The following is a 13,102-nucleotide window of genomic DNA, read 5'->3' on the forward strand; positions in this document are numbered from 1 at the left end:
AAACTCATTAGCTGGATGTTTCTGCTAAAATGATCACCTATGAAATCATTAACGGTGATATTTAAGTTATATAATTAGGTTTCAAAATTAATACCACAATGACATGAATCAGAATATTTCACACCTCTTAGTGACTGTTTCAGGCTGTTTGTAGACAGCGCAGTTTACATTTGAAAGGTTATCTTTGCAGGCTCTAGCCCATAAATATGAGAAAGATTTTTAATATAAAGGAAAATTAGAGACTAGCAATAGCAGCCAGATTCTCTTACAATAGATAGATTCAGCAGCCAATTCCACAGAGGCAGTATTTGTGGAAAACTGCTCTTCATATATTTCTATATTTTATTAGTAACAAAATGTTCCTAAAGACACTGATATAAACAGACTCCAAGAGAAGCATTAGGACACATCTACACTGCAAAAATAGATGACTCAGAGACCATGTTACACCATGCTTGTATTTTTAAGTCTGCAATGGAGATGGGACCTAATACCATGTTGTAATTAAGTTGCATAACCAGACTAGTCTTTAACTCAGTCCCCACGCTCATGAAAACATAGAAATTGCCATACCGGGCCATAGCTCAATTATTCTATCTTATACACATCTATTGGAGCAAAGTACAATAAACCTGAGGTCCATTATGGAATAAGGGAAGGTTCTTATTAACTCACATCAGGCTTTTGCCCTGAAATGTGAGCTCTTGCTTTTCCTTAGGAAAAGATGCAAACATTTTTATTTCACCAAATGTAACTGTGAATGGTCTCATTATTTACATAAACATTAATCCTTTTTTGAATCCTGATAAACTCTTGACCTCAATATTTTTAGAAACAATTTCCATAAGTTAATGATGTTGTGTAAAGTCGTATTTTCTCCTTTTACTAGTTTTTAATTTGCTGCTTTTGAATGTTCCCTTGCTCCTGTACGATGAGAAAGATGACTATTTAGGGAGGGATGGGAAATTATAATGGCAGCTCTTTGCATATCACCAACTCTGCATGAGTAAACAGTCCCCATAAAGTAGGGAACAGGGATGCCTGCTTTTCGTGTATATATTTAAGACTGAATTTTGAACCTGAGATGATCAAATACAAATGAGGGATAAGCAGTTTCCCCTAAAGATTAAAATATCAGGAGACCAAAAAAAAAACCCCTAGGCCTACAATGAGATGTACTTTTGTGCACGTTAAATCCCATGATTTTAAATCAATATGATTTTGTAATGCTTGAAGTTGGTACTACTGTATGAATGAATACTGCAGGAAATAACTACAACTAATTACTACTCAAAGCTCTTTTAGATAGCTAAAAGACAAAATTAAAAACAGCAAAGAACTCCACTCCTGCCCATTTATTTACAGTGGTATTTACATTTCTATGGGTCTCACTGTGTACATTACATGTAGGTGTAAGCTCTTAAGGCTGGGGTCCATCTTTACATTGTGTGTGTGCAGTGCCCAGCACAATGGGGCCCCAAACCATGATCAGGGCGTCTCTACACACTACCACAATCCAAATACTAAACAGCAAAATGGCAGTTTATTTTCATTGTGACTGCTACTATTCTGCACAGGTATCAAAATGCCTGATGGCAAATAAAGGGATAGCCCCCCATGAATTTGTGTTAAAGCAGGACGCTCAGGACAGGATACTGGCAGTAATTTAGATATTGGTCTAAGTACTTAAGAAATTGGTCACAAAAAGCATAGATGAAAGGGTGAATGTTACAGAAGGGCAGGAGAGAGGGACTTGGACCATGAAGTTCTGCCAAAGCACCCTACCCCTATCTTTTATGTAAAAACCTATTTACAATTTTCCAAAACTCAGAGAAGGGGAAAAGATAGGCGAACTAGCTATTTTAAAACTTTAAATTTAAAAAGTATTTTATCACTGTAATTAACTGCCTCAAAAACTCACTGCCACATCAAAATGTGATGATGCTTCATGGATCACAAGAGAGACTTAAGGAATCATGAAATTTTCTGCTGATTGTTGGACATGGAATTGTCCAATTAAAAATAAATGACAGGAGGAAAAGGAGGGTGGGTAGTAGAGCACTTCAGGTGTCTCCCAAGCAGTACCCCCATTAAGGAGGTGGAAGGTTTGGACCAGAGTCCAATTCAGAAGATAAAACTGCACTATCTACAGCAGCATCTGATCTTGCCACAGGTACCAAAACATAACGATTAAAATAAGTCTGAACAGATGACCACATTGCCGCTCTACAGCTGTCTGCAACTGGTACATCCATAAGTTAGGCTATAGATGTAGGTAGTGCTCTTGTAGAACATGCTATCACTCTTGAAGGGGGCTGAACTTGAGTTCTGTCACAACAAATCTTAATATAATCAGAGATCCATTTTGATAACCTGTGTTTCGAAATTACTGAACCCGTGTTTCTGTCCAACAATGGACATAAATAGTTTGGTCCTATCTAGGTAGAAAGCTAATGCCCTCCTGATATCTACTGGAATATGGTTTCTTGAATAGTCCCGACAGAGTTTTGGAAAAAAAAAACTGGGAGGTGAATGGTTTGATTAATATAAAATTCTGAGGACACCTTAGATAAAAAACTTGGGATAGGCCTGCAGCAACACTTTCTCTCTGGTGAATACCCTAAATGGGGTCTGCCATTAAGGCCCCCCAATTCTCTCACCCTTGGGGCAGAAGAGATTGCTACCAGGAAGACTGTCTTCATTGATAAATCTAATAAAGAGCACATAGCTAGTGGCTTAAAAAGGTGTTTCATGAGACAATTAAGAACTAAGTTCAAGTCCTCGCTTGGAATAGGATCTGTGATTTATGGGGAGATATTCAATAAATCTCTTAGGAATTTTGCAATAGTTAGGTGAGCTAAGAGTGAAAAAAACCCTTTAGGTGTGTGAAAAGTTGTTACTGCTAAGTGAACCCTACTGAATTCACAGAAAGTCCTAATGCTTTCAGTTCCAGTAGGTAATCCAATACCCTGCGAAGAGGAGAGTGAGTCAACTAACAGAATACACCAAAGATAATATTTCGTTTTCTGGAGATAAGTATTTCTTATAGATTCTTTTCTACTATTTAATAAAACATGTACCTCTGACAAACAGGATCTCTCTATTCCACAGAACCTTTGAGGAACCATGCTTGGAGCCTCAGAATCTGCAGGCTGGGGTGAAATGCTCAGCCAGCATCCTGAGTCAGTAGGTGAGGACTGATCAGAAGCCTCCTTGAAGGGTGAAAGTTTAGTCTGATCATATATGGATACCAGACCTGTCTTGGCCGTGTTAGTGCAATCAGTGTCACTCTGGATTGATCTTGGTTTCTTGTTGAGAACCTTTAACAGTAACAGTGTAGGTAGATGCATACGGAGAAGTCCTTTTGTCCATGAGATGAGGAACGAGTCCACTGTGAAATGGGGCCCCCTCTCCCCCGAGCAATACCTGATGCATTTTGTGCTAGCTGCCATGGCAAACAGATCAAACCCCAGGCTAAGAACGCCTTGTGAAAGAATCTGGAGTTCAGTTCCCGTTCGTAATTTAGAGAAAAATGTATGCTGAAGTCATCTGCCATGGTGTTCTGAATATCTAGAAGGTGAGAAGGTGAGATGACTATGTGGCTGGTTATGCATCAATTTCAGGGTTTTATCACTTTGGCACAGAGATGGGGATGGTTGATATAATACATGCATGCCACGTTGTCTATCATTTATCTTTACTAACTTTGACTTGATTAGTGCTAAAGAAGTGTAGGCAAGCATTTTTGAGGGCTCTTAATTCTAAAGAGATTGATGTGGAGAAACTGCTCTTGTAGTGACCATTGTCCCTGTACCTCGTGAGGTCTCAGATGTGCCCACACCCCAAAAGTGATGATCTAATGTAGGGGGAATCCACAAGAATGGAACACCTGTGCAGTTCTGTTCCAGGCCTTCCATCGGTTGAGTGCTTGTAGAACACATTGCGGAACAGAGAGTAACCTGCCTAGACTGTGTGCTTGGTCTGCAAACAGTTATCCCTGTAGACCTTGGAGGTGTAACCTGGCATGCTGCACTAAAATGACGCAATCGGACATGTGCTAGCAGTTGAAGACAATCTCTTACTATTACTTGAGGACTGCCCTGAATCTTTTAGATGAAATTCACAAAGGCAAGAAATGTGCTGGACAGTAGGTATGCTTTGCCTGTCACTGCAACCAGGGATGTGCCTATGAAATCTGGATGCTATAGTGGAGTAAAAATGGACTTTTCAAGGTTGATTTGAAGGCCCAGGCTGTGAAATGGGGAACACATGATCTTTACTGACATCAACGCTTCTTGATACAACCTGCCCCGGATGAACCAATCCTTTAGGTACAGGAAAACCATTATACCCAAACAAGGTAGGTTAGCAACTACTGCCAGAATCTTTGAAAATACACTCAGTACTGAAGATAGATCAAATGGGAACACCATGCATTGGTAATGTTCTCCGTTTATTAGAAAATGAAGAAGCTTCTTGTATGAAGCGTGAATAGCGACATGAAAATGTGTGTCTTGTAGGTCGAGAATCACAAACCAGTCTCCTACTTCTAATAAAGGAATTGTTGCTGAAAGGATCACTGCCCTGAATTTTTGTTGCTTTACATATTTGTTTAAGATCTAAGGTCTAAAATTGGCCTCCACTCTCCATTCTTTTTGGGAACCAGGATGTACTTTGAATAGAATCCCCTTACCCTGTGTTGCACAGGAACTGGTTCCACTGTTCCCATATGTACAAGAGATGTCACTTCTTGTTCTAGCAAATGATCATGAGGGGATCCCTGAAGAGGGACAGGCAGGGAGACTGGGTAGGAGGTTTGAAATGGATAGTGTAACCAGATGTTATAGTTTCCAAAACCCATTTGTCTGATGATATACGCTCCCATGCAGCCTGAAAATGGGAGAGACAACATCCAAAAGGAGGGAGGGGGATAAGATGTGGCAGCTGTAAGACCTTGTTGATTGGCTGGTTGAGATTCTCGACCAAGTCATCAAAACTATCGTGTGGGGGATGGCTGAGAAGATGCATCTGTAGCTGAAGAATGTTTCTTTGAGTATCTTTGTTTCTTGACCGGGGGATTCAGAAGGATACATGTTGAATACAGGGCAGAGCATGCTCTTTGTGGCATCTGAGACCTACCAAATCTCCTTTTATTGACAGGAGTGTAAATCCCTAGGGATTGCAATATGGCTCTCAAGTCCTTTAAAGTGTGGAGAGATGCATCCGTCAAGTTCACAAGGTTGTGACTGCCAAAGGGGATATCTTCGACAGTACTCTGAACCCATCTTGTAGCCCAACAGATGTAGCCAAGATGCTCTTCTTGTGATCACTGCAGTGGAGATAGACCATGCTGCAGTATCTGCTGCATCCAAGGAGGCCTGGAGCGATGTCTTAGTCAGGAGCTGACCTTCTTGTAGAATGGACTTAAACTGGTCCTGATATTCTTCCAACAGATGCTCAATAAAATAATTGAATTTATCATCATTTAAATAGTCGTATTTAGCCATGAACGCCTGATGTTTTGCTATCCTGCACTGAAGTGTGGCTGAAGCATAGGATTTATGACCAAAAAGATTGAGTCTCTTGTGGTTCTTACAGTATAGGGTGGACTTTGAATTATATTGTCTGCCTCATTCATTAATGGTCTGCATGGCAATGGAATTCTGAGTTGGGTGAGAAACAGAAACTCCAATTCCCTAGCTGGAACATCATACTTTGCAGGTAGGCGGTGCGGTAGCAGAGATTTACCAAACCATCTTAATGGGCTCAACAAGACCTTCATTGACTGTAATGGCAATCTTCATAGACTTTGAAGTGTGTAAAATATCTAGGAGTTTATGGTGGGACTCCTAAACCTCCTCTAAGGGAATCTGCAGCATGTCAGCAATCTACTTCATCAGTTCAAGAAAATGCCAGAACTCATCTGCCATAGAAGATGATGGAGTTATAGAGTTTCATCAGGAGATGAGGAAGAAATATTAGTAAGAGGTACAACCTCCTTATTGGCCCTTGCTTCTTGCTTCTCACAGGTCTGTTCCTCTGGGATAGGTGGTGGTAAAGGGGGTTGAGGAGAATGGGCTCGTCTCTGTTCCCTCTGACGTTGCAAGGACCTTGATGTAAACTGTTGGTGACACAATGCCCACAGACCCCAACAAGGGCACTCCGGGGCCCCAAAGGCATAGGTGGAGGCAGCCACCTATGTTCCTGCCATGTGGGTGTCATTTGAGGTCTGTCCTCATACAATACATCAGTATAGAAGGGAAAGCGATCTGTTTTAGAATAGGATGGTGAACCTACACCGAAATAGGAGTGTGTGATGAGTCCTTTCCCACATACTCTGGGGCGGGGGGAGAGGGGCGAGTTGTTTGGCTTGAAGAATAGATGAGGGGGAGTGTGGTACCCTAGGTGATAAAGGAGTCAGTGACCAAGAGAGTCTTGATACTGACAAACCACAAGCACTTGTTAACAGAGGAGAGGACTGGCTCAGAAGACATGATTAGACCCTTGGGTACCTAAATTCTAATATAAAGTTCTGTGTGGTGGGTTGCTGGGTTTTTTGAGGAGGGGGTTAGAAAAAACAAGGGTAACAATTGTTCCAACAACTATAACACTAAGGTAAGTAACTATAAGAGATCTGAGAAAAAGCTAAATATTAGAGAACAAGCCCATAGCAGACTCTGTCTTGGGCCAAAGGTGGATGAGAAGGGACAGAGTGGTTTGCCTGTGCAGACCCATATAGTCTCAGCACAGTGCCCAGAAAGGTGTGGGATATATGAGCAGGCCATACAGGTACTGGTACCAAAATTCTCTGAACAAAGGCAGAGGCACACCTGAAGTTGAGCATCCACAGGGACACTATTTGAAAAAGAACCTTATATTCAGGTTTCTATTATTAGTCCTCTTTTATACTAGGTACTTTCAATCTAGGAAAACCATTTTAAACAACTTTAAAATGTTTGTAATTTCTCCTCCAACCTTACAGGTGCAGAAATAAAACTGACACTATTGAAAATATTATAACCCTCTTTTGAGAGAGTTACTTTTGAATCTGAAGAAATAAGGAACAAATAAAACATCAATCTTTTTATTTCATTTCAAAACAATTAGAGGCTCATCATCTACCAAATATATTTCACCATCTGTTTGTACGGGATAGATGCTCCCTAAGGTGAAATGAAAAGAAAGTACACCTCTACCTCAATATAACGCTGTCCTCGGGAGCCAAAAAATCTTACCGCGTTCTAGGTGAAACCGCGTTATATCGAACTTGCTTTGATCCGCCAGAATGCACAGCTTCCCCGCCCCCCCCGGGAGCACTGCTTTACCGCGTTATATCCGAATTCATGTTATATCGGATCACATTATATCAGGGTAGAGGTGTATAACAAAGTTCTCATTCTCATTTGTTGAGCATTAACTAAAATGGACCAATGGCCTCTTCAGTTGAAACAGCTTACATACAACCAATCTCAGTTTCTAATTAGGTTCCTGTTTGTGGAATTTATTTTCAGATTAAATCTTAAGAATTTCAGTATAGGATTTTTTATTACACTGAGATTTTATCTTCGTTGGTTTCAGAATAGTTGGTAAATCCTAAACTATGGAGGAAATACTAAACCTATTTACAATTTTTTTTTCTACCAAATGATTATAAAGAGCAATATATATTGACATTTAAATGATTAAAAGGGTACATACATTGTGGTACCCTGAAGATGCTTTTTAAATACTTAAAGTACAACCTGAACAACTTAAAAGTAAAAAAACAGCTGCAGCAAAATGTGTTTAATACTGCCAGACAGGCAAGCTAAAGGGTCCCTGTTCAAGGGTTACAAATCAAGTTTTAAAAACTTATGTTTAATATACATCTTTATCTCCGTTAAATCTCCCCTTTAGGCTGTAGTAATCTGTTGATTGCCCTAATATTAGAGCACATTTTAAAAGAGAGAAGTGGCTCATTAAGATTAATCCATTATATTAAAATCACACCAATATTTTCTAATATTTGACTTTAAAATTTTGAACATAAGCATCCAGATTTCAGTGTTACGTTTTTATCAAGCTGTTCCAACACATCCGTGTTTTTTTAAGTGGATATGTTCCTCCTCCCACCCTCCCCCTCAGTTCTTAGTCAAGAATGGCTGAACCATGTTTTCATTAAGCTCAAAAAACAAAACATAAACCAACCAGCTACACACTCACCTTTGGAGAAAGGCACAGAATTTTTTAGTTCTGCGGAATTTCAGTTTAGCAAGCAAAAGTTTTTGAAAGTGAGTCAGAAGAGGGGTTTAAAATGAAAACACTTCAACAATCTAAACTATAGAGTGCTTTCATTCTGCCAGTTATAATTCCATTATGTTACTCCTGGGGGAATTCTGTGACAAAAGTTTTAAAAGTCTGTGCATAATATTTTAAAATTTTGCAAAGTTCTGCATATTTTATTTGTCAAAATAACACAATATAATCACACCAGTTTCAATTATTTTGGTAAATTATTTCAAAATGCCTGTCAGCAAGTATGTCTGTAACAATACAGACAACAAAAGAGATTCCCCGAGGAGTAGAGTTAAAGAAACCCTTATGACAACTCAGTTCCTGTTTCTCTGTTATGCTTTTGTGGGCATCTCAGTATGGGTGTGTCACACTTGCCAGCTGGGCACATCTTGGGGCAAAACTCTGCCACTCCAGCCTCAGAGACACACACACACACACCCTCCCCCAGAGCCTTCTGCGGGGCACCCCGCAGCCCAAACACCCACATCCCCCCCCCCAGAGCCCAACTGTGGGGTGCCCCCGTCCCAGACCTGCCACCCACACCCCTATTGCCCAGAGCCCAGGGATCCAGAGAGAGAAACAGCCTGATGCTGGGTGCCAAGGTTGTACGGAGTTTCCTGCACACCACATCATTCCTTCAGGACGTGCTGGGAACTGCAGCTGCCTGGAAACCTCCAGCTCCCCCTCTGTCCCCAGCAACGTCCTGTATTTGTGAGCTGGAGGGTCAGACTCTGATGGGTCCAGCGGCCCCTAGTGATGGCCAGCAGCTCTGCAGCACCAATTCTGCCAGGAAAAATGAAATTCTGCGCAGAACATTAATTCTACACAAATTCTGCATTGTTCAATGGTGCAGAATTCCCCCAGGAGTACTATGCAGCACTTGCCAATTAATTTAAATTATTCACTGTTAAATTATGAAGTTTTAAAATGTGTGAATCAAGATGTCATCCCAAAAGCAGAATTATTTTGTATTTTCTTTCCCATCCACCAAGTAATGGGGGCCAACTTTTTCAGAAACAGAAGCCTAAAAGCCTAAAGTCCATACTTAGGCACTTGCCCAGATTTTTAGACATGCTGGGCACACAAATAGCTCCCACTGAAGTCATTTTACAATTACTTGGGGATTTTTTTAGTCGCAAATATTTATGAATAATTAAGATTATACACAAATGACTTTATTCATGTGTAACATTAGGTCTTCTAAGCTGGAATTTCTAGTATTTAAAACTAGAAGATTACACAAGACTTTTATAGTTGTACAGTTTATCTGTTTTATAGTGCAATGAGCTATTAAATTTCTGACCCAATTTAGATTAGTGAGACATTATTCAAATAGCCTTCTATAGGAGCTTGATCCTTCACCCATTGACTTCAGTGGTGCAGGATCAGTACCTAGTTGTGTAGATCAAAAATTCGAAATCTAAGATATTATAAAAACTAAAATTACACATTTAAAAAATTCTACACAAGCAGAACAGGGAAGCAAGGAGAGAAGAGAAAAATAACTGGCTGATTTACATTCAATGTCAATTCTATCAGAGAACTTGTCAGTCTTATCAACCAGCTCTGTTACCTCTATAAATAACTACTTTGGATGTCACAATCCACAACAATGGGGTTTTCATAAAAGAAAAAGAGAGAAGAAACGTGGGAGGGGGAGAAAGGGACAAAGAGAAGAACTAAGGAAGTGACAAAGCAACAATGATCATGATCACAGACACACACACACACACCCCAGGACAGGCTACCAGCGAGTGATATATTAGCAAATAATAGCACAGTATAAACACAGTGTTCTTGATGCACGGAGGGAAATTTTGAATTTAATTGTTATTTTATATAATCATAATTTAAATTTAAATGACAATATAAAATTATACTAAACTCTTCTGATCAAGAGTTCTTCATGAAAAGAGGACAACTTTAAAACTGAAGACTGCTTTATACATATTATGGGGCTCACTTTTAAAAAAAAGAGGACAAACTGAAATAGTCACATATATTCTCAGCTCTTTTAAAAAAAGAGTGACTTAAAAAACTCCTGCATTTTGATCCCTGCAGGCTGAAATCTGCACTACATGAACCCTACTGAATCAGAGTGGGGCAAGGCTCTGCCATCATAATTCATATTGCAGGATGGGGCCTTAACTCATTTATAGAATCTACTAATGACTTAAAATTAGACACATTTTTAAGCACGTAAAGACCCAAGGTCAGGGTTATGTGTTATTCGCACAAGAGATGACAACCTCACAAGCCCCTGAAACAAAGTACATGTTGCTTCCTACTCCTGATTAGGACCCTGAAATTGGATGGCAAAGGGTAATACTTTTTTCTTTTGTTTTTCACGAACATCATTTTCTAAATATATTTATAATTTTAAGTGAACCTAAATGTGGTTTTGCTAAAGTGCAATTATGCAGAAAGCCAGTACAGTTGTATAATTTTAGTCCCACTTAAGGAATCACAAAATGGTTTCAGAACAGTGCTTCTATATCGTGATGCCAACTTTTCCCAACGTTTCCTAGCACTAAAAATTTCCCAAATCTGGTGAAAAATTCCCAGATAAAGTTTTTTTACAGTGCTTCTATATCCTGGGAAATTTCCCAAAACCTGGGAATTTTGAGTAAAATGTTTCAACTTGGGAAATTGGGAATTTTCATTCAAAACATTTTACTCAAAAATTCCCAGATTTTGGGAAATTTCCCAGGATACAGAAGCACTGTTTCAGAAGGATTGAAACGGTACGTAGATCTCTGTCGGGTTCTCTACATTGAGGGGAATTTCACCCTGGACAATTTATGGTTTAATTCTGCTGCCACCAAACACCAGGAGAAAACCTTTGGAACTTAAAAAAGTTTCAGGTCATGTTTATTATACCTTGATTTTACATAGCACTTTTCATCCCCATAGATCTCAAGTCACTTTACAGAGAACATCAGTATCATTATCCCCATTTACGAATCAGGAACTGAGATACAATGTGGGGAAGTGATTTGCCCAAGGTCACCGAGCAATGCAGTAGCAGAGCTGGAGAATGAACCTGAATTGTCTTCTGAATGCCAGTCCAGTGCTCTAATCACTCGGCTACCCTGCCTTCCCCCGTTTGTAAAATATACCTCCAAAAGCTTTCCTTATTCTCTTTTCCAGTTGGCAACCACTGAATTTGCTTCATGTGTTTCCAATGGATATTAAAATAAAAATGCATTTTTGGGTCTTATTGGTGTACCATAGGTGTAAAACACTCAGACCCCAGTAATGAGTGAGATATAATAACCTGAATATTATTATAGATGATGTTCTAAGAGTTTGGTGAACAGTATTTCCCTGCTACAACATGCCCAAGATAAATACAAAAAATACTTTTGTACATCTAATGAGGCCTAAAAAAATATTTGTCAAGACTCAATTATCTTAACTTAGAATTCAGAGGACATTATCCATCAGGTGGTAATTGAAAGGAAAATCAAATTTTATTCAAAGCTAGTTTCCTAGAAAATTTTTTTTTTGGGGGTGTTTTCTTTACAAAATGAAATTAAATTAAAAGACTTGAAATCTGTGTTTTGAGTAAAAAGTGTGCTACGTACCTGTTGTATGTTTCTTTGTGACTGTAAACTGGACTGCAGCCTTCTCAACAGAGGAACACCATTCCTAGACAGTCTTTTAAGTAACCAGTAACTGTGTACTCTTTCAACAAACTGCTTCTTCCGTTGAATGGCCACCTGATTCATAATTTTATTTAATCTAAAATGTGGAAAAACTGAAAGTTTAATTTTTGCAGCAAAGCATCAAACAAGTTTTTGGTTATGGAAATTAAATATCAGAATTTTCATTTCTATCAAGCTATTTTGTATACTACAACAATATGGCACTAACATTTATTATAAAATCTCTTTGGACTATATTGCTCTTGATGCAATTTTATCTGATTGCTAAAATAAATAAAACCTTTAACAGCAGCTACTCAACATTTTAGTTTCAATCAAATTACACATTATGATACTAATATATGAAGATGTGTAAATTTTTATGAGTTACTAACCCAGGCATAAAAAAATGCTCTCAGATTAAATTTGACAGTAAAATCTCAGCAGTAGATTTTTTTTTTTTTTTAAGGTTGATATTTAATCCTAAACCCCTGTAATTAATTTTTAGGGCCCTAAAGCCTTATACAAATTTTCAGATGAATGTTTTGTGTATTCATTACTTACTATTTTATGTGTGTAGTTTATTTTTTTAAAAAGTATTTTTAGCTTTTTCTAAAAATTTAAAATGCACCTTAGATATTAAAATGTCAACAACAACAAAAAACGTCCTCTAGATTTGTTTTTTCTTAAGTGCCTAGAAGAGAGACTTTTCTGAAGAAAAAAGCAATTTGAAAATTAAAATATCAGAACCCTGATGCCATAGTAGTGTGCACACAGCCTCAATGGAACGTATGTAAACATAGGAGCTGCAAGACTGGGTCATCAAACAGCAATTATGGGACACTTTCTAAAGGTAAAAAACCCAAACATTTTAAAGGATTCTTAAATGAGAACAATGTATTTCGTTCAGTTCAATAGGCTTAAACTAAAAGAGTTAGGCATTTCTTAGTGGATAATCCGTGTAATGCATTTACAAAGAAGTTAATAAATGTAAAAGAACAGTTTACTCACCTTCTGCTCCACTTCAGGTACGCATGTGCCGCTTGAGCCCTTGATCAGAGATTTTCCATTAGCAACATCCGTTCAGCCTGCACATGGCTCTAGACAACCCTGTGCCACAAGGGTACATAGGGCTGTGTGGGCAAACTGCCCTCAGTTCCTTCTCTAGCCAAACATCCAGC

General features: G+C 38.8%; 1 protein-coding gene across 7 annotated transcripts in view; it reads right to left on the bottom strand.

Annotated features, from left to right (window-relative positions):
• The window catches only part of BRD1 (bromodomain containing 1), a 113,777-nt gene that overhangs the window by 68,108 nt on the left and 32,567 nt on the right, over positions 1-13,102 (bottom strand). For 5 of the 7 annotated variants that reach the window (XM_005286087.4, XM_042844383.2, XM_005286088.5 and 2 more), the window contains exon 3: positions 11,862-12,018. The exons of 1 other annotated variant lie outside the window; for it this stretch is intronic. In XM_005286087.4, the coding sequence (XP_005286144.1) occupies positions 11,862-12,018 (157 nt within the window). Of the gene's footprint in view, positions 1-11,861; positions 12,035-13,102 lie in introns of all 7 variants that reach the window. One more of the 7 variants, XM_042844395.2, reaches the window with a different exon arrangement.

This window comes from Chrysemys picta, chromosome 1, assembly GCF_011386835.1.
Source record: "Chrysemys picta bellii isolate R12L10 chromosome 1, ASM1138683v2, whole genome shotgun sequence".
NCBI lineage: Eukaryota > Metazoa > Chordata > Testudines > Emydidae > Chrysemys > Chrysemys picta.